At 37.7% G+C, this 19,685-nt stretch overlaps 1 protein-coding gene across 1 annotated transcript in view; it reads left to right on the top strand.

Annotated features, from left to right (window-relative positions):
- Positions 1–7,380, top strand: part of LOC117410628 (potassium/sodium hyperpolarization-activated cyclic nucleotide-gated channel 1-like) — a 34,222-nt gene extending 26,842 nt beyond the window's left edge. The window contains exons 9-11 of the mRNA XM_034017310.2: positions 2,325–2,492; positions 3,218–3,274; positions 7,225–7,380. Coding sequence (XP_033873201.2) covers positions 2,325–2,492; positions 3,218–3,255 — 206 coding nt within the window. The 3' untranslated portion in view covers positions 3,256–3,274; positions 7,225–7,380. The remainder of the gene's footprint in view (positions 1–2,324; positions 2,493–3,217; positions 3,275–7,224) is intronic.
- Positions 7,381–19,685: the final 12,305 nt, after the last annotated feature.

Consider the following 19,685-nt stretch of genomic DNA (forward strand, 5'->3'; position numbering starts at 1 on the left):
ATGTAAAACTATCACCGATGCATTGTTCCAGTCATTTGGCACTTTCTTTTGCTTAATACAATCTGTAAAAATACACAACAGTATTTGTCAGTTCTTCACCACCTTCTTTCACGATGTAAATCGTTATGCCGTCTTCTCCGGGTGCCTTTCCTGTCTTCATATGTTTGATAGCATGCTTCACTTCTTCTGGTAGAACGTCTGGAACTTCTTCCACGGGTTGCGTTTTTCCTGTCTCGTCTTCATCACCTGCTACGTTGCTCTTTTCAGCTTGATATAATTTTCTGTTAAAGTCTTCGACTCTCTTCAAAATCAATTCGCGGTTCTTGATGACAGCCCTGTCCTCTTGTTTGATTGCTAAAATCAGTTTTTTTCCCCAACGATCAGTCTTTGTTTTGCTTTCTTCATGCTTTGGTTGTTTTCAATAGTTTTCTCTACCAACCTACAGTTGAATGGACCGTATATCCTCAGTAATGCACTTTCTTACTGTCTTGCATAGCTAATGTATTTGACTTCAGAGCTGCTGTTTGTTTCATTTCCCTTTTCTTCATGAGGTCTTTTGTCTCTTGCATGATCTTCTGGTTGCATTTTGTACTCTGTGATCCAGTGATGTTTTTGGCTGTTTCTGCAATTACTTGTGTCACTTCCTCATAGATGTTGCTTCATCTTTTTGAAGATCTTGAAGAGCGTTGAATCTATTCTTCAATTCCAGTTGAATCACCAGGCTTTGCTTCTGGAACATTTCTACGTTGATTGTGTTGGATTCCGTCAATACAAGTTTCGTTCTCTCCAGTGCTGTGTTTAGGTGTATTTTGCATCTGTGGTCACTTCCGGTGTTAACATTGTTCAGTAGTGAGACATCTTGTACGATGTGCTTCTTATTGGTGAGGATGTAGTCAATTTCATTCTTCACTCTGTTGGGTCATCTCCCTGTCCATTTCCTGGTGGGTTTCTTCTGGAAGAAGGTGTTCATGATGAATAAGGTCTTGTTCGCTGCAAATTCGACTAGTCTGTTGCCTCTCTCGTTCCTGTTGCCATGTCCAAATTTGCCGACCGAATTCTCGTCCTCTTGCTGGGCGTTGGAAGTTGACGATGATGAACTTATGGTGGCTCTTCCCATTTTCGTGTAGTTCTTGTACTTCATAAAAGTCTACAACTTCTTCATCCGGATAGCTTGTTGTTGGTGCATATACTTGGATGACCTGAAGCTGTCAATCTCTACTACGTTATTCTTGATTCACTTGTGGACAATGAATCCAACTCCTCCTGTTCGTCCATCTGTAGTGCCTCGATAGAAGAGAAGATGTCCACTCTTGAGTTCTAGTAGTCCTTCGTCTTTTTGCCGTACTTTGCTTTGGCCTACGATGTCCCACTTGATTCTTCCAAGTTCTTCTTCTATCTCTTGAAGTCTTGCAAGTGTAAAGGGGAGGCATACCTTGATTTAGTCTTTTCAAATAACGAAAACCAAATAACTAAAACAGAGGTCAGAGAACCATTGGCAAACTCAGACCACAACATGGTCTTATTATTTGAAGTGATTTTTAAAACCCCAAAAGTGATGACTAAAGCTAAGGTTTACAGTTTTAGAAAAGCAAACTATGAAGGTACAGAAGTAAATTGGAGTGAAATAGAGAAAACATCCACAGAAAGGCTAAAAACACAAAAGTTGTAATAAAAACATCTATCGCCATCCTTCAGCAATCTTCAATCCAAAAACACAGACTGAAGCCAAGGAGAAATACAAGCCTCAAGACCTGTGAGAGTTCTGCACCAGAAACTAAATGCAGATAAATCTGTCTTACAGCGTGTAATAAAATGGATATGGACTGGGTTTTGTGGAAAACTATTGTCCCTAATATTGATATACCGTCCTCCAGTCCCCTATAAAAATGCACCTTGGTTACCACAGTACTTGCACAATGGGATTTTGAAACAATTCATCTGTTGAGAAAAAAAAAAAATTACCAAACCCTTAACTAAATTATTCTCAACAGACTAATTGAACTAAGGTACAAATACTATAGGTTTTAATTAAGAACCATGGTACAGTGAGTATCATTGTACTTTTACCCTGGTTCCATGGTTTTTACTTTTCAAAGTCCTGTTGTGCATGGTACCCATGGTTCATTTTTATAGGGGGTGGACCCTGTCAGACAATATATCTGCCTTGTTTAAATATATAGACATATTATTTTTGTTAACTTAATGTGAAAATGGTAATTCCACTAATAAACACATGCACATTTTAAGGGTTGTTATGAACTTTATTTTTGATCGTTATGAAATGTTCAAAGTATGATTGCTAACAGTACTGCCGTTTACCACAGAGCTATGTTTGATAACTGGAGGAAGAAGGCGTGCTAGTGTGAAGGCACTCACACCATGCAGACTGTACTCCCTTTCTGTGACTTGTTATAGAACTGTTCTACAACTCTATCCAGAAGTGAAAAATCACATTGAGGAGGTTGCCTATAAACGCCTACAAACTCAAGATGGTATGTTGTCATTTCTCTCTTTTTTGTTGCATCATTTCCATCAACACTTCAGCCTATGTTTTCAAAAGTGTTTTTTTACAAAATAAGTGGAATTTATACGTACATTTTGATGTATTCACATGCGGTTCTTAACTCTGTTCCAGTGGCATAGATTTGAATCCCTTTTCTTTAGCGCCACCTGTCATTTTCTAGGCATGTGCTGGCAAGATGGATTCACCCGAATAAGTTTACTTTTGAAAAGGCCTGTATATTTGAAAATACTTTCTCCAATGTAATATTGTAGGACATGGTGTTTCATTATATGATTGCATATTTAGTTATGGATATTCTAACTAAATGTTTTGTAATGTTTATTAGATTTTAAAAGAAGATTATAATAATGGTCCCAAAATTAATCAATTAATTCTTCAACCATGGGGAAAATCAAAGTGTAGTTTATATGTTAGCTCCGTGTATCAATTGTGAGTCTCTCTTGCAAAGAAAGTAAAACCATTTTAATCCGTCCAAGCAGAACCAATAGACATTGTTCATTAGAAAACATGCAGACTTGTATTATGTGAGGATACTTAACTAAAACGACTGGTCATGAAATATTCTTGCTGTTCTGATTTATATTTGTATGAGCTAGAACTGCATGGAACTGTGCCCCCAGCAAAAGAAAAACATTGTACATTACATTTTCGGAAGTTCTGACAACGTTATAAAACATGTGTTTGTACCCCAAGGTAGGAGACGACATCCCCAAACCATCCCTGCTATCTGAAAATCTCATGTTACTGATGGTAAGCATCTGACTGAATATAGCTTTACAAGTTTTTCCTATTGGACTCACTATTTTATATATTCCCTGTCGGGAATAAAAACAATTTTACATCAACTTATAAAATTGATCATTTTTTCTTATCTATAGTTGCCCTTAACATTTATATTATCAGATTTTACAGTATTTCACATTGTTCCGGTGAAAAAACATACCTTAACTGAATTGCATATTTATACTTAATTGTATATGAGGTTAGTCTTTTCATGTCATAAGATTAATCTGTTCCCTTTCAAATACGAAATGTAACGATTACTGTATGAGTATTTACCTCTTAAAGACATGAAACCTGAATAAAATACAACAAATCTGCTCATAGAGCCTGTAGAGTCATGTCCTGCCCCCGAGGGCACAAAAGCACTGTGGTCACAGACCTCAACACCATTTTTCCTTTCAAGACAGGAGAGCTGGTTCAGATAAGTACTTGTTACTTTTTCTGCTATATATTACGCATTTATTGTGTTTTTACACAAATTATATGTAATATTAAAAATAATCACTATTATTTTTACTAACATAATAACATAAGAACATAAGAAAGTTTACAAACGAGAGGAGACCATTCAGCCCATCTTGCTCGTTTGGTTGTTAGTATCTTATTGATCCCAGAATCTCATCAAGCAGCTTCTTGAAGGATCCCAGGGTGTCAGCTTCAACATTACTGGGGAGTTGGTTCCAGACCCTCACAATTCTCTATGTAAAAAAGTGCCTCCTATTTTCTGTTCTGAATGCCCCTTTATCTAATCTCCATTTGTGACCCCTGGTCCTTGTTTCGTTTTTCAGGTCAAAAAAGTCCCCTGGGTCGACATTGTCAGTCCCTTTTAGGATTTTGAATGTTTTGAATCAGATCACTGCATAGTCTTCTTTGTTTAAGACTGAATAGTCTTCTTTTAGCCTGTCTGCATACAACGTGCCTTTTAAACCCGGGATAATTCTGGTTGCTCTTCTTTGCACTCTTTCTAGAGCAGCAATATCCTTTTTGTAACGAGGTGACCAGACCATTGTTTATTTCTGGTATATACTTTTGTTTTTTAAACTGTGTACAACATTTTACAGCTATTTTTCCTCATCTAACATCTCTCCCATGATGGCTAACTGGAACATTGCGGCAGCAGGGTGATCCTGGTTTCATACCCTGATGGTTTTTTTTTTTTTTTGGGAGGGCAACATACTTTCTCTGCACTACTCTCACTGAAAAATAGATACTAAAACTGAATTAATGCATAAACACATTGCCGTGAGATTTAGAGTCTGTATTTTATTTTAAATCAATAATAAAATATTGTACATATAATCTCATATATTATTTATTTCTTAACAAACGCCCTTATCCGGGGTGACTTACAATTATTACAAGATATCACATTATTTTTACATACAATTACCCTTTTATACAGTTGGATTTTTACTGGAGCAATCTAGGTAAAGTACCTTGCTCAAGGGTACAGCAGCAGCGTCCCCCCACCTGGAACTGAACCCACGACCCTCCAGTCAAGAGTCCAGAGCCCTAACCACTACTCCACACTGCTGCCCACAGAACCATTTCATTTCTATCACTATAAACATATATGTCAATCTTCATGTTTTATAGTTTCACAAATGGATGGATTGTGCATGTCCAATAAATAACTAATATCGCTTCTGTTCTCTTTTTTTTATATATATATAGTGTTTAAATCTAAAAAAAAATGTAAATATGGTAAATAGCAAATGAAAGTGTTATAAATTACACAACGATTTTTTCTTAGCGACTATGGTGTTTTTCATTTTTTTATTTGTAACTTTACTAAATTGCTGCATTTACATGTCAGGTTTATGTATTAAGAAAGCAGTATCACTTATTTGCTAATTTACAAAAAACGTAAATAATACCTTAAGTTTAAAAGACTAGTCTGTGCGTTGCCAGAGGCTCTCAGGTAGCCATTTCTGGGTTTCTTTGTAACCAATAGAAGATTAGCTTCTTCCACAGCTTTCCAATCAGAAGTGATAGGGGTGGGACGTAAACTTGCGTGGCTCTCTATAAATATAACAGAGTGTCTTTCTAGAAACAGCATGAACATAGGAAAAATAAATAAATGAAAACTACTTGTCCAATGGCAAAACTTGTTGTCCCAGGCATCGGGCGATACGAATTGCACACCCCTGATGTATTTCCTTATTTTATTTATCTGTATGGCTTTATACTGAAGTTTTAACATGTTCGCTGAGTTTAACATTTTAATGTTAAAATAAAAGTAATGTAATTAATTTGCAGAGTCAGTGTGATACCTCGTTAAAAAAATGCACTGAGTCAATAAAGAACCTTGTAGAACTCTTGCGTGGTTGTACAGTCGTTCAAAGTAACATTGCAGTTAAATTAGAAGGCTTTTTTAATGCCTACCCCAGTACCATTGAATATTGTACAGTATTTATCGAGATTACTTCAAGGTAATGTTAGATTTTACCCCCTGCTGTATTTTACTGTCTGTGTTAAAATGAGAGAGTAAGTTACTCCCAGACCCAAAACCTTATCTGGAGCACTGCCCATGCGGTAATGGTTACATTTCATACATGAAAGGTAACGTTAGGTTATTATCATAACCTTGGTTCCCTGAAATAGAAATGTAACTATTAACCTTCAAGGTCGCTACATCCATGATTGCAGCAGGCTTGAAGAGAAAATGGCGTTGAGGTCTGTGAGCACAGTGCTTTTGTGTCCTCGGGGTCGGGCATGACTGCGTCACAGGCTCTACAAGCAGCTTTGATATATCTTATTCAGGTTTTGTGTCTTTAAGAGGTAAATACCCATACGGTAATGATTACATTTCTATTTCAGGAAACCAGGTTATGATAATAACCAAATGTTTTATGTCATGCATAATGAAATCCCTATCTTGCCACTTAGCCAAGGTTTAGAAGAATGCACTGAGTAATCTGAAAATACATTTCTAATGAATCCTCCAAGATTAGATTATTATTTTTTGTTTTGTAATAAGGCATCGTTTCTAACCTTACACAGTATGTGTCGCAAGGCTACCATCTTTTTGGAACAAGTCTTGTAAAAAGGATGCTAAGAGGTACTCTTAAATCGAGGTACCCCTGCAACACATACACATATAAAGATAAAGTAAGTCACGTTGCTACAAAAGAGTGCTGCATGAAAAGAAAACATTTAAAAAATAAATCTGGTAGACATTAAATTGAAAACTTGCTTGCCATTTTGGTTTAATTTGTTTATAATTATGGCTACAATTTGATGAACTCATAGCTAGCTGTTACCTGTTACCTTGGAAACATGGTTGTATTTCTGAAAGGAGAAACCGCCCCCCTAATCAGATATGTAATCATCGAACCATATAAATAACCTCTTTCATCTACTTCCCTTATTATTCATTGTTTGTTTGGTCCCCCTCCACCTTGCAGAGTGCCTTATCGAGGGGGAAGATGGCCTCGGGTGCCACTTGTCCTGCCTGCTGGCATTAGTTTTAATCTAATTCATATATATTTAATTTATTATAGTTTTGCCAGCACAGGGGTGGCTAACGCGCTCCAATGGGCAAGGCCAAGGGCCAAATTCAAATAACCTAATTTACGGGTATGTTTATCTGTCAATTCAATAAATTTCATTCCATTGGTGGTTGTCTCCTTTTTGAATGGAAGTGAATTTTAGAATTGTAAGTCTTTGTGCACCAGACAGCAGCACTCTTTTTTAAGTGTAGTTGCTACTGATTCTAATGGAGACATGACTTGCAGTGGAATAAATACTGTGTACATTTGTGTACCTTGCCAGTCAGTATTGACCTAATTCAGTTCTTTAGTTAGGTTGTATCTATTATATGACAAATATAGAAGACAAATGAGATGTTTTAAGGAAAAAAAAATGTAATGTTATCAGTACATAATTAAATATGTTTGTTATCTTTTTGTATTTAGAGGCAACCTGTGTTGGCTGTAGCACAAGTACCCGGTGAACGGACAGAGCAGACAATGCATACATGTTCAAATATCCTTGCAGAGTTAAGTTAGTGTAAATGTTTGAAGTGTGTTCTGTTTTTGTATTACTTATAAATAAATTGACTTTTAATTCTTTGATATTTGCTTTCTTCTTGTTAAAAATGTTGTAAACATAAACAGTAAAATCTTTTTTTCAGGTGCTATATAGTAAGGTAGTTCCTGGAATGAAAATTGTCAGAACAAGGAGGCATTCACTATCCAGTTCTCTTACAAAATATTGCAGATTTTCGTGATCTATTTCAATAATAACATTGGTTATCTTTTTCTGTAAAAAAAAAAAAAACATTTTAAAAAGGACATATGTAGTAATTGAATCCACAAATCAGGTTCTATTAAATTCAACCCTTGCAGTAGAATACCAAGCACATACAATAAGTTAGAAAGCCTATTACAGGATACACCCTGGGGAAACTAGAATGAAGCAAATTTCACTTAAGTGGGGTTAAGTCAATTTCTTTCTGTTAACAAAGATATGTCCTGTGGCCTTTTAAGTGTATTCTTTTGTTTGGCTAATTTTGACATTTTAAATATATAATCAAACTACAAATGCCTTCAGCTCAAAAGGCTTTCCTTGCAAATGTTCTACTGGACTATCTTGTATATTTTGTTATTGGTTTTCCAGTTACAGCAGGCTTTCAAGGCTACCACATTAAAATATTTTTGTAAAGGTGTCACTGTACAACAGCAACAATTACTTGCACCTTATTTTATAAATGTTGTTGTTGTGTGCTAAGTTTCACTGCTAACCATGTAACCTGTCACTGGTCTACAATTTTGTTTTCGGCTACATGAAAGCATGATCCTAGGCAAACAATAGGTTTTGCTATGTTGCCTCACACAAAAAGAACACAGTGGAGCTGAATGACCAGTGAGCTGCTTGCAACATTGGACCTGACAGTTGCATTTGCAAACACTTTATACATTTCTTTTCCAAAGGAAAGCCTTTTAGCCCAAGACAAATGACTCGTCACAAACAACCTCCCAGACAGGTTATATCAATGCAATTCCTGAGTAGTTGAAAAGCAGCTGTGCCCTGACTTGTGTCAAGACGTTGTAGCTTCACAGTGAGTTATCAGCCTTTTATTTACACTTTCTGCAAGTGCTGCTAAACACTGACTGATGTGTAAAATCCATCAGCATTGCATCTATCTGTTGTAACATTGTGTGCTGGTATTGAGTTTAAGAGGTGCTAAATATAAGAAGATATACGACAAAGACCTACATATATAACTGACCAGGATATAAAATGCTTTTTTACTACATCGGTTACAATATATGTTAGATGTCATATGCTGTAAAGGAAAGTATGAAATGCTACATACAATGTATTTTAGATGTAGTATACTATAAAGGAAAGGATGAACTGCTATATACAATATATTTTAGATGTAGTATACTATAAAGGAAAGGGTGAACTGCTATATACAATATATTTTAGATGTAGTATACTATAAAGGAAAGGATGAACTGCTATATACAATGTATTTTAGATGTAGTATACTATAAAGGAAAGGATGAACTGCTATATACAATATATTTTAGATGTAGTATACTATAAAGGAAAGGATGAACTGCTATATACAATATATTTTAGATGTAGTATACTATAAAGGAAAGGATGAACTGCTATATACAATATATTTTAGATGTAGTATACTATAAAGGAAAGGATGAACTGCTATATACAATGTATTTTAGATGTAGTATACTATAAAGGAAAGGATGAACTGCTATAAAGGAAAGGATGAACTACTATATACAATGTATTTTAGATGTAGTATACTATAAAGGAAAGGATGAACTGCTATAAAGGAAAGGATGAACTGCTATATACAATGTATTTTAGATGTAGTATACTATAAAGGAAAGGATGAACTGCTATATACAATATATTTTAGATGTAGTATACTATAAAGGAAAGGATGAACTGCTATATACAATATATTTTAGATGTAGTATACTATAAAGGAAAGGATGAACTGCTATATACAATATATTTTAGATGTAGTATACTATAAAGGAAAGGATGAACTGCTATATACAATGTATTTTAGATGTAGTATACTATAAAGGAAAGGATGAACTGCTATAAAGGAAAGGATGAACTGCTATATACAATGTATTTTAGATGTAGTATACTATAAAGGAAAGGATGAACTGCTATAAAGGAAAGGATGAACTGCTATATACAATATATTTTAGATGTAGTATGCTGTAAAGGAAAGGATGAACTGCTATATACAATTTATTTTGTTGCTGCACTTTTCAAAATGTTGATACCTAAAGGCTTACATTGGTGACCGGCAGATTTAATTAAGCTGAGTTTATATACAAAAGAATCTGAGAAGAATAGAGCATTAGAAATTGAAATTCAGAACAGGAAAACTTTTCATATATTTTGCAGTTTTTGCCCCCAAAATCCACACGTTTTTAAATCTGCAATTGATTAACTGACAAATTTGTCTCTTTTGAACTGATGTAAAGAAAATAATTGATTAGTAGTTTGCATATTAATTTGTGTATTTTTGTGTAGACATCACTATTATTGAAGAGAGACAAAAAGGATTTGACACACGTGAATGCCAGGGCTAACATATTTCCAGGATACTCGCCAGGTCTTTAGTACAGGAATATAATGTGGTGTTTTTTCATGTATATAAATAGACCTAGCTATTAAAGTGTGAGGAAGGCATAAAGACATTACAGCCCTCCTATGTAATTCACCTGGAATTGAGGTTAATTGGTTAAATGAGTATGTATTAACATACTTACTGCACCTACTGTATAATAGTCCTATTTGATTGAGAATACCTAAAATGAGGATTTTACAAATTCACAACAAAAAATAAGGTTTGTGGTAAAACATCTAACATGCACAGACATTTTAGAGAATTACATGATTTATCTGTGTTACATTATAGAATAGTTTTGAGAAAGTGCCGACATAGACAGTACCGTAATTATTATGCAGCTTCCAGTGGGACCTTGTGACGCCCCTTTTAGACTAGTTTCCTATGAATATTCAAACCTACTGGAATGGAACAGAGTGAAAATAAAACCTTGACAGAACAAAAGCCTTTCAGATCCTGGGTAGAGTTAAAAAGGCTGTAGAGAAAGAGAGTCACAACAGTGGATTGAAAGTCACCCAGGGTAGTACTTTGAGATTTGTCGACTGATTCCCATTGTTTGATATTATAAATTACTCATACGCCACTGTTAGTACTGTTACCCTTCACTTGTTTTTAATACCGTATTAATCTTTTAAATTCATCTGTGAAAATGTTTATCCATTTCAGAGTATCAGCTGAATTTTGCTGGCTCTTTGAGCTAAAACTTATATATAAATATATATATATATATATTTATATATATATATAATCATTTGAGTTATTTAAAAATATACCGTGTACAAACAAAAGGTGCAGGTGTAGTTACCGTGTCTTCTCCTTCATGGAACAAACTGTTTAATTTTATGGACTGTGTTACTTAGACTCGGCAGCATTGGACTTCCTGCTGCATACAGTGCTTATAGAAAGTCTACACCCCCTTGAACTTTTTTCACATTTTGTTGTGTCAGTGCCTCAGAGTTTCATGCATTTAAATGAGGATTTTTTTCCACTTATCTACACACCATACTCCATACTGTTAAGGGGAAAAAAGTTTTTATTGAGATAAAAATTATATTTTAAAAATACAAAACTGAAAGAACATAATTGGATAAGTCTGATGGACAGCAATCTTCAAGTCATGCCACAAATTTTCGATTGGATTTATGTCGGGGCTCTGGGCCACTCAAGGACATTTACCTTTTTGTTCCTTAGCCACTCCAGTGTAGCTTTGGCTGTGTGCTTTGGGTCGTTATTATGCTGAAAGGTGAACTTCCATCCCAGTTTCAGCTTTCTTGCAGAGGGCAGCAGGTTTTCTTCAAGGACTTCTCTGTACTTTGCTCCATTCATTTTCCCTTCTATCCTGACAAGTGCCCCAGTCCCTGCCGATGAGAAACATCCCCATAACATGATGCTGCCACCATCATGCTTCACAGTAGAGATGGTGTTCTTTGGGTGATAAATTGTGTTGGGTTTGCACCAAACATAACGCTTTGCATTTAGGCCAAAAAGTTCCATTTTAGTTTCGTCAGACCACAAAACTTTTTGCCACATGGCTACAGAATCTCCTGAGTGTTTTTGCATACTTCAAACGGGATTCAAGGTGGGCTTTCTTGAGTAATGGCTTCCTTCTTGCCACCCTACCATACAGGCCAGATTTGTGGAGTGCTTAGGATATTGTTGTCACATGCACACTTTGACCAGTCTTGGCCATAAAAGCCTGTAGCTCTTGCAAAGTTGCCATTAGCCTCTTGGTAGCTTCTCTGATCAGTCTCCTTCTTGCTCGGTCATCCAGTTTGGAGGGATGGTCTGATCTAGGCAGGGTCTTGGTGGTGCCATACACCTTCCACTTCTTAATAATCGTCTTGACCATGCTCCAAGGGATATTCAAGGCCTTTTATCTGTTTTCATACCCGTCCCCTGATCTGTGCCTTTCAACAACTTTGTCCTGGAGTTCTTTTGAAAGCGCCTTGGTGCTCATGGTTGAGTCTTTGCTTTGAAATGCACTACCCAGCAGAGGGAACCTACAGGAACTGCTGAATTTATCCTGAAATCATGTGAATCACTACAATTTAACACAGGTGGAGGCCACTTGGTGTGTGATTTTGAAGGCGATTGGTTACACCTGAGCTAATTTAGGATTGCTATTACAAGGGGGGTGGACACTTATCGCACCAAGCTATTATAGTTTTTATTTTTAATTAATTTTCTACACATTTCTAGAATATTTTTTTCACTTTGAAGTTGTGGGGTAGGATGTGTAGATAAGTGAAAAAATAAACTATTTTAATGCATTTAAATTCCAGGCTATAAGGCAACAAAAGGTGAACATTTTGAAAGGGGGTGTAGACTTTCTATAGGCACTGTATGTAAACAATCAGGCCTAGTGTTTGTTTTGAGCTGCATGGAGCAGCGCATTGCCTGTGTTTAGTTTGTGTTTGCAAAAGGCCTTATTAGTTGTATTTGTATTTAATTTAAGAGATGTTGTACTCTGCTTACATTCAGAAAAGTGTTATACTTTTATATTGTGTTGAAAGGCTGACTGTAAGAGCCTGCATAACTCCCTGCAAGGGCTGTAATATTTTACCTGCAATAAAAGGGACACTGCAGAAATAATTGCACCAAATCAGAAGAATAAAACCACTGGTTTTTTTTTTTTTTTTTAGCAGAAACGTGTTCTGCCAACAATTGCATTTGTAGCAGGCCCAGTGTGGTCATGACTGTACAAGGGATACCAACGAGAGGGTGTCTGGGGACAAAGAAACAGATAGTGAGGAAACATATTAAAGTGAAATATCGCCTGAGACCATAACCTGTTATACTTACCCAGTCTTGTGAAGCACTTCCTCTGCAGGACTCCTGAAGGAACAGAGTCCACCTTGTGAACTTACCGTGACAGCACCACACGATCTACCTGTGAAAGGAAAAACAAAGCAACAGTGTTACCAGCCCTATCAACCCTGAGGTCTTGTGAACCAGACCGGGCACCCAGATACTGGACTTTGGCCAGCTGTAGTAATTTTACTACAGAATAGTACACCCTGCAGTATATAAAAGAAAAATATTGCTTTTACCTGTTTGAAGGCAAGCTTCAGCAGAATTAGCTAGGGACAAAAGAAAAAGTGAAGTCAGAGCCCAGAGGGCAGCTTTTCTTTTGTTTATTCTTTTGTTTATTTTTCTTTCAAATAAAAACTGACATCAAAGGGTATGAATACTTTTGAATTGGGATTGCCAAAAAATTGCTGAAATAAATAATTGTAGATATATATTTTATGTAACCTTTTTTCCTCATCTACAAAAGCAAACCATTTGCTACAAAAAATGTTTCCAAAAATTTCCATTGGGGTATGTAAACTTTTGACTGTAACTGTGTGTGTGTGTTTGTGTGTATATGTAAACAATAAGGCACGACAAGGTGTGGGATATACGCTGATATCCACACGCCCCGGGTGCGTTATAAGTCACAAGGTTCAGAAGAGCGAACCAGGATGGCACTCTGAGAAAGGAAGGGTCAGAAGAGCGAACCAGGGTGGCACTCTGAGAAGAGCGAACCAGGATGGCACTCTGAGAAAGGAAGGGTCAGAAGAGCGAACCAGGATGGCACTCTGAGAAAGGAAGGGTCAGAAGACCGAACCAGGATGGCACTCTGAGAAAGGAAGGGTCAGAAGAGCGAACCAGGATGGCACTCTGAGAAGAGCGAACCAGGATGGCACTCTGAGAAAGGAAGGGTCAGAAGACCGAACCAGGATGTCACTCTGAGAAAGGAAGGGTCAGAAGAGCGAACCAGGATGGCACTCTGAGAAAGGAAGGGTCAGAAGAGCGAACCAGGATGGCACTCTGAGAAAGGAAGGGTCAGAAGACCGAACCAGGGTGGCACTCTGAGAAAGGAAGGGTCAGAAGAGCGAACCAGGATGGCACTCTGAGAAAGGAAGGGTCAGAAGACCGAACCAGGATGGCACTCTGAGAAAGGAAGGGTCAGAAGAGCGAACCAGGATGGCACTCTGAGAAAGGAAGGGTCAGAAGAGCGAACCAGGATGGCACTCTGAGAAAGGAAGGGTCAGAAGAGCGAACCAGGATGGCACTCTGAGAAAGGAAGGGTCAGAAGACCGAACCAGGGTGGCACTCTGAGAAAGGAAGGGTCAGAAGAGCGAACCAGGATGGCACTCTGAGAAAGGAAGGGTCAGAAGACCGAACCAGGGTGGCACTCTGAGAAAGGAAGGGTCAGAAGAGCAACCTCAACAAAACCATGGTGAACAAAGTGACGTTGTGCAGAGGAAATCCGGTTGTACAATAAAACCTCCAGACAGACTGAATCTGTAATACTAAAGTGAAAATTTATAGATAGTTAGAATATTTTAGTTATTTAGATAAAATGTTTAGTGGCAGTACCACATCAGTTCTAATAACAATAATAATTAAAAAAAAAAAAAAAAAAAAAAATTGAAGGAGGGTGTAAGGATATTCTAGTTAGCATGTATCAAGCTAGTTTGAACTAGTGAGGCTTCCGTAGACACATGGATGTACCACGACTACCAATAATAAAAGGAAGCCCGGAACATAATCCAAGGTTCCATTGTTTACTGCACTGCTGTCTAACCTCGGCTCATTACAAGTAGGTAGGTGTTTATCTTTTTAATTATTTTTATATATAATTATTAGTCGAATAAACTGCTACCGAATAAGACCATTTTGCTACCTACTTTCCAGGCAATTAGCAAATCCTCACTACTGCCTTAAAAAGTTTACTTCTAGCCCTGTGTATGTACTAAATATACTTAATGCCATATTAGTCATTAAAGATCGATCTATATATAAATATATATGGAAATATGTCAAACAGCACCCTATACAATATTCTGTGTGTGTGTGTATATATATATATATATATATATAATCTTGTGACAGAATTGGCCTTATTTTTGGGTTTGTGCCCCTATAAGAACGTGACCCAGAAACGGAACTTTGATTTTTCAGCACACTTTTAATTTTAAACAAAACAAAATAAACATCTAGCTCTTATGAGCACTTACTAAACATAAGCAGGTCCCTGACTAACTTGCAGGGCAGCTAAGATGTTTACCCGACACACAAAAAAACACTCTGTTGCACACAGTACCTTTTTGCAATATTAACGACACACAGCCGGGCTCTCCACACAGTCAGGGCTCTCCACACAGCCGGGCTCTCCACACAGTCAGTGCTCTCTCCACACAGTCAGGACTCTCCACACAGTCAGGGCTCTCTCCACACAGTCGGGCTCTCCACACAGCCAGGGCTCTCCACACAGCCGGGCTCTCCACACAGGGCTCTCTCCACACAGCCGGGCTCTCCACACAGTCAGGGCTATCCACACAGCTGGGCTCTCCACACAGTCAGGGCTTTCTACACAGCCGGGCTCCACACAATCGGGGCTCTCAAAACACAGTCAGGGCTCTCCACACAGTCAGGGCTCCCTCCAAACAGCCATGCTCTCCACACAGCCGGGCTCTCCACACAGTCAGGGCTATCCACACAGCCGGGCTCTCCACACAGTCAGGGCTCTCTCCACACAGTCAGGGCTCTCTCCACACAGTCAGGGCTCTCCACACAGTCAGGGCTATCCACACAGCCGGGCTCTCCACACAGGACTCTCTCCACACAGCCGGGCTCTCCACACAGTCAGGGCTATCCACACAGCTGGGCTCTCCACACAGTCAGGGCTATCCACACAGCCGGGCTCTCCACACAGTCAGGGCTCTCTCCACACAGCCGGGCTCTCCACACAGTCAGGGCTATCCACACAGCTGGGCTCTCCACACAGTCAGGGCTCTCCATGCAGCCGGGCTCTCCACACAGTCAGGGCTATCCACACAGCTGGGCTCTCCACACAGCTGGGCTCTCCACACAGTCAGGGCTCTCCACACAGTCAGGGCTCTCTCCACACAGTCAGGACTCTCTCCATGCAGCCGGGCTCTCCACACAGTCAGGGCTATCCACACAGCTGGGCTCTCCACACAGCCGGGCTCTCCACACAGTCAGGGCTCTCTCCACACAGTCAGGACTCTCCACACAGTCAGGACTCTCTCCACACAGCCGGGCTCTCCACACAGCAGCAGCCTCGAGCAGACTGACTGCTCTCCTACATATTGGCAATTTGCTCTAATTTACAATAACGAGCTACCTGCCAAAACAATAAAACAATGAACTAATTATAATACAATTAAACAATACAATTAAACAATATAATTAAACAAAAACAATTAGCCGGGAGGCTTTTCACCCGGTCCCTGCTTCAAAACAAATATTTTTATACTTCCAGGGCCCCTGCCCTGCTACAATATGTTCTGTATATACTTCAATTAAAGACCAAACACAGATTTTTTTCAGTGTTTGTAGACTCCACAGTGGTAAAGGAAAAAGTATCAGAAACAAATTGACTGTCTCCATTTTTACCGTTGCAATGAAAGAAACACATTCTCATAATTTAGTTGTATGATGTTGTATGATGTATGAACTGGTTAATGTAATACACTTGTTTGTACTGTAACCACAGACTGACCTACAGACCGTTCCAATCAGTGAGTCCAGCATTCTTACTCTGAATTAATATGAAATCAATATTACAATTCCAAATACATGCATTCGGTATGTTTTGGAATGCAGGTCCAGGTTTTGTGCTCTTCATAGCCTACCTTGTACTTCCATTTTAAGGAAATATTAGTTTACTTCAATATTATACAATGGAGTTTGACTGTCAGTGCTTTCTGTGCACTCTACTTGTTTGAGCAGTTCATTTATAGCTTGTTTTCGTATTTATTTTTCCCTAAGGATCTTTTTTGTTTCTAGATCTCCTTTTTTTCTGTGAAAGATGATTTACAAGAGCTGCTCTTTCAAAGAAACCACTGTGGATTGTTCTGAATATGTCAGCACCACAGTGTTTGTAGACTCCACAGGAGCCCACTCGATATCTTGTTGATTTCATTAAGGATTTCAATACTTGCTGGAAATGAATATGTTTGTTGTTCAGTCATTTTGATTTAGTAAGTAATCACATCCATAAATCAGTAAATACAGCTGTTGTTAGTTACCAGGTGTATTGTCTTCACCTTGTCTTCACCTAGGGAACCCAGATGAACAGCATCTTATTTGTCATACTGTAGGTTTCAGCCTTTGCAGTAGCTTGGGACTGATTTTATGTAGATCTTTTCACCAAAACGTGAAAGTAAAATCAATCAATCAATCAACACTAATTGATTGATTTTAGAGGAGAAACCTCAAAATGGAGCGAGGTAGCCAGTGGAGTACCACAGGGATCAGTATTAGGTCCTCTGCTCTTCCTAATCTACATTAATGATTTAGATTCTGGTGTAGTAAGCAAACCTATTAAATTTGCAGACGACACAAAAATAGGAGGAGTGGCAAATACCGTTTCAGTAGCAAAGGCATCATTTAGAACTGGGCAGACCCATGACAAATGACATTTAATATAGAAAAATGTAAGGTACTGCACGCAGGCAATAAAAATGTCCATTATAAATACCATATGGGAGACACTGAAATTGAAGAAGGAATCTATGAAAAATATCTAGGAGTTTATGTTGACTCAGAAATGTCTTCATCTAGATAATGTGGGGAAGCTATAAAAAAAAAAGGTCAACAAGATGCTCGGATATATTGTGAAAAGTGTTGAATTTAAATCAAGGGAAGTAATGTTAAAACTTTACAATGCATTAGTAAGACCTCATCTAGAATATTGTGTTCAGTTCTGGTCACCTCGCTACAAAAAGGATATTGCTGCTCTAGAAAGAGTGCAAAGAAGAGCAACCAGAATTATCCCGGGTTTAAAAGGCATGTCATATGCATTCAGACTTAAACAAAGAAGACTACGCGGCGATCTGATTCAAGCGTTCAGAATTCTAAAAGAATGTTGACCCAGGGGACTTTTTTGACCTGAAAAAAGAAACAAGGACCAGGGGTCACACATGGAGATTAGATAAAGGGGCATTCAGAACAGAAAATAGGGGGTACTTTTTTTACACAGAGAATTGTGAGGGTCTGGAACCAACTCCCCAGTAATGTTGTTGAAACTGACACCCTGGGATCCTTCAAGAAGGTGCTTGATGAGATTCTGGGATCAATAAGCTACTAACAACCAAACGAGCAAGATGGGCTGAATGGCCTCCTCTCGTTTGTAAACTTTGTATATAGTGCCTTTCATACAAAAAGTATATCAAAGTGCTGCACAGGACAGAACACTAGAAAATCGAAATACAATGCATGTGTATAGTTTAGAATTCAGTTAACAAAAAACAGGAGAAAATCCAAAAATGTTAGAGAAACAGAGTTTAAAATTTAGTTTAAAAAAGCTCAATAAAACTCTTCTTTTTTTAAAACAGATGACAAACAAGTTTTACCTTTTATTTAGGGCTCAAAACTGCCGAAGTTTGCTATGAGTTAACAGTTTGGTTTCACAAGAATTGCTGCAAATTGCATTTTGGTGTAAATGAGGATCTGTCTCTCTTTTTGCAATGTATTTGTTGTGACACCTTTAATGGAGTTGCAACAGCTCTAATGGAAAATACAAACCAAGATTTGCACTGCACTGATGTGTTTGTCTGAGAATAGCAACCAGAATAGAGAAAAACAAGAACAAACAGAACAAAATCATCACAGTACTCAAAAAAAAAAAAAAAAAAGGGTGGCAGGTTACAGAAATGCCATTGATTTATAATGAGTTGACTTTCATCCCATTGTCACATTCAGCTTCTTCATAGAGCAGTGACCAGAAACGTAGCTGAAACTACAGTGTGCTGGATGGAGATGCTGACAGGATGCATAGGGTTAGACACACAGGACACCAAGGACTTCATCTGTAGCATGGCATTGAAATTTCAGATACACCTCAGAAAACATGTACATTAACAAGACATTGTTACGCTGTTAACATCTATGATTGCATGCCCACAAGGGAACCACTGATAATGTAGTTTGTGCTGAGAAGTAAGAACATTGATTTAAAATGGATTTAGCACTAGTGTAAGATTATTTTATTATTATTATTAGTTTATTTAGCAGACGCCTTTATCCAAGGCAACTTACAGAGACTAGGGTGTGTGAACTATGCATCAGCTGTAGAGTCACTTACAACTACATCTCACCCGAAAGACGGAGCACAAGGAGGTTAAGTGACTTGCTCAGGGTCACACAGTGAGTCAATGGCTGAGGTGGGATTTGAACCGGGGACCTCCCGGTTACAAGCCCTTTTCTTTAACCACTGGACCACACAACCTTTTTATTTTATAATCTTTATTAAAGTGTATACTACTTTTATATTGCGTGGCATAAATTAATAATAGATTTGAAATTGCATATTAAATTCATGTTAAATTACTGTTTAATAGATAAGCAATTGATATTAAATTTACATTCAATTATTCCTTGTTACTTTCCATTAACATTGAAGTCAGATTAACTGTATTTTCAATTAAAAACACGCAAACAATGGGAAATGATTACATATTTTCAAGGGTAACAAAATATAATATAAATGGGTGTGATATGGAATTACATTTTCAATCCACATTTGGGTAATATTTAGCAAGAAACCAGCTATTGCATATTTATTAAATATGAATTTAACATTAATATGCAATTGCATATCTATTTAATATTTATTTATGCCATGCAATATAAAGTGTTACCCTACTTTTTATATAAAAACCCATAAGAGTGTAGGATTTTTTTGTATCAATTTCTGTCTTTTTTTATTCTTGTGTCTTAGGAGTGAGGGCAGTT

The sequence above is a fragment of the Acipenser ruthenus genome, chromosome 6 (assembly GCF_902713425.1).
Source record: "Acipenser ruthenus chromosome 6, fAciRut3.2 maternal haplotype, whole genome shotgun sequence".
Lineage (NCBI taxonomy): Eukaryota > Metazoa > Chordata > Actinopteri > Acipenseriformes > Acipenseridae > Acipenser > Acipenser ruthenus.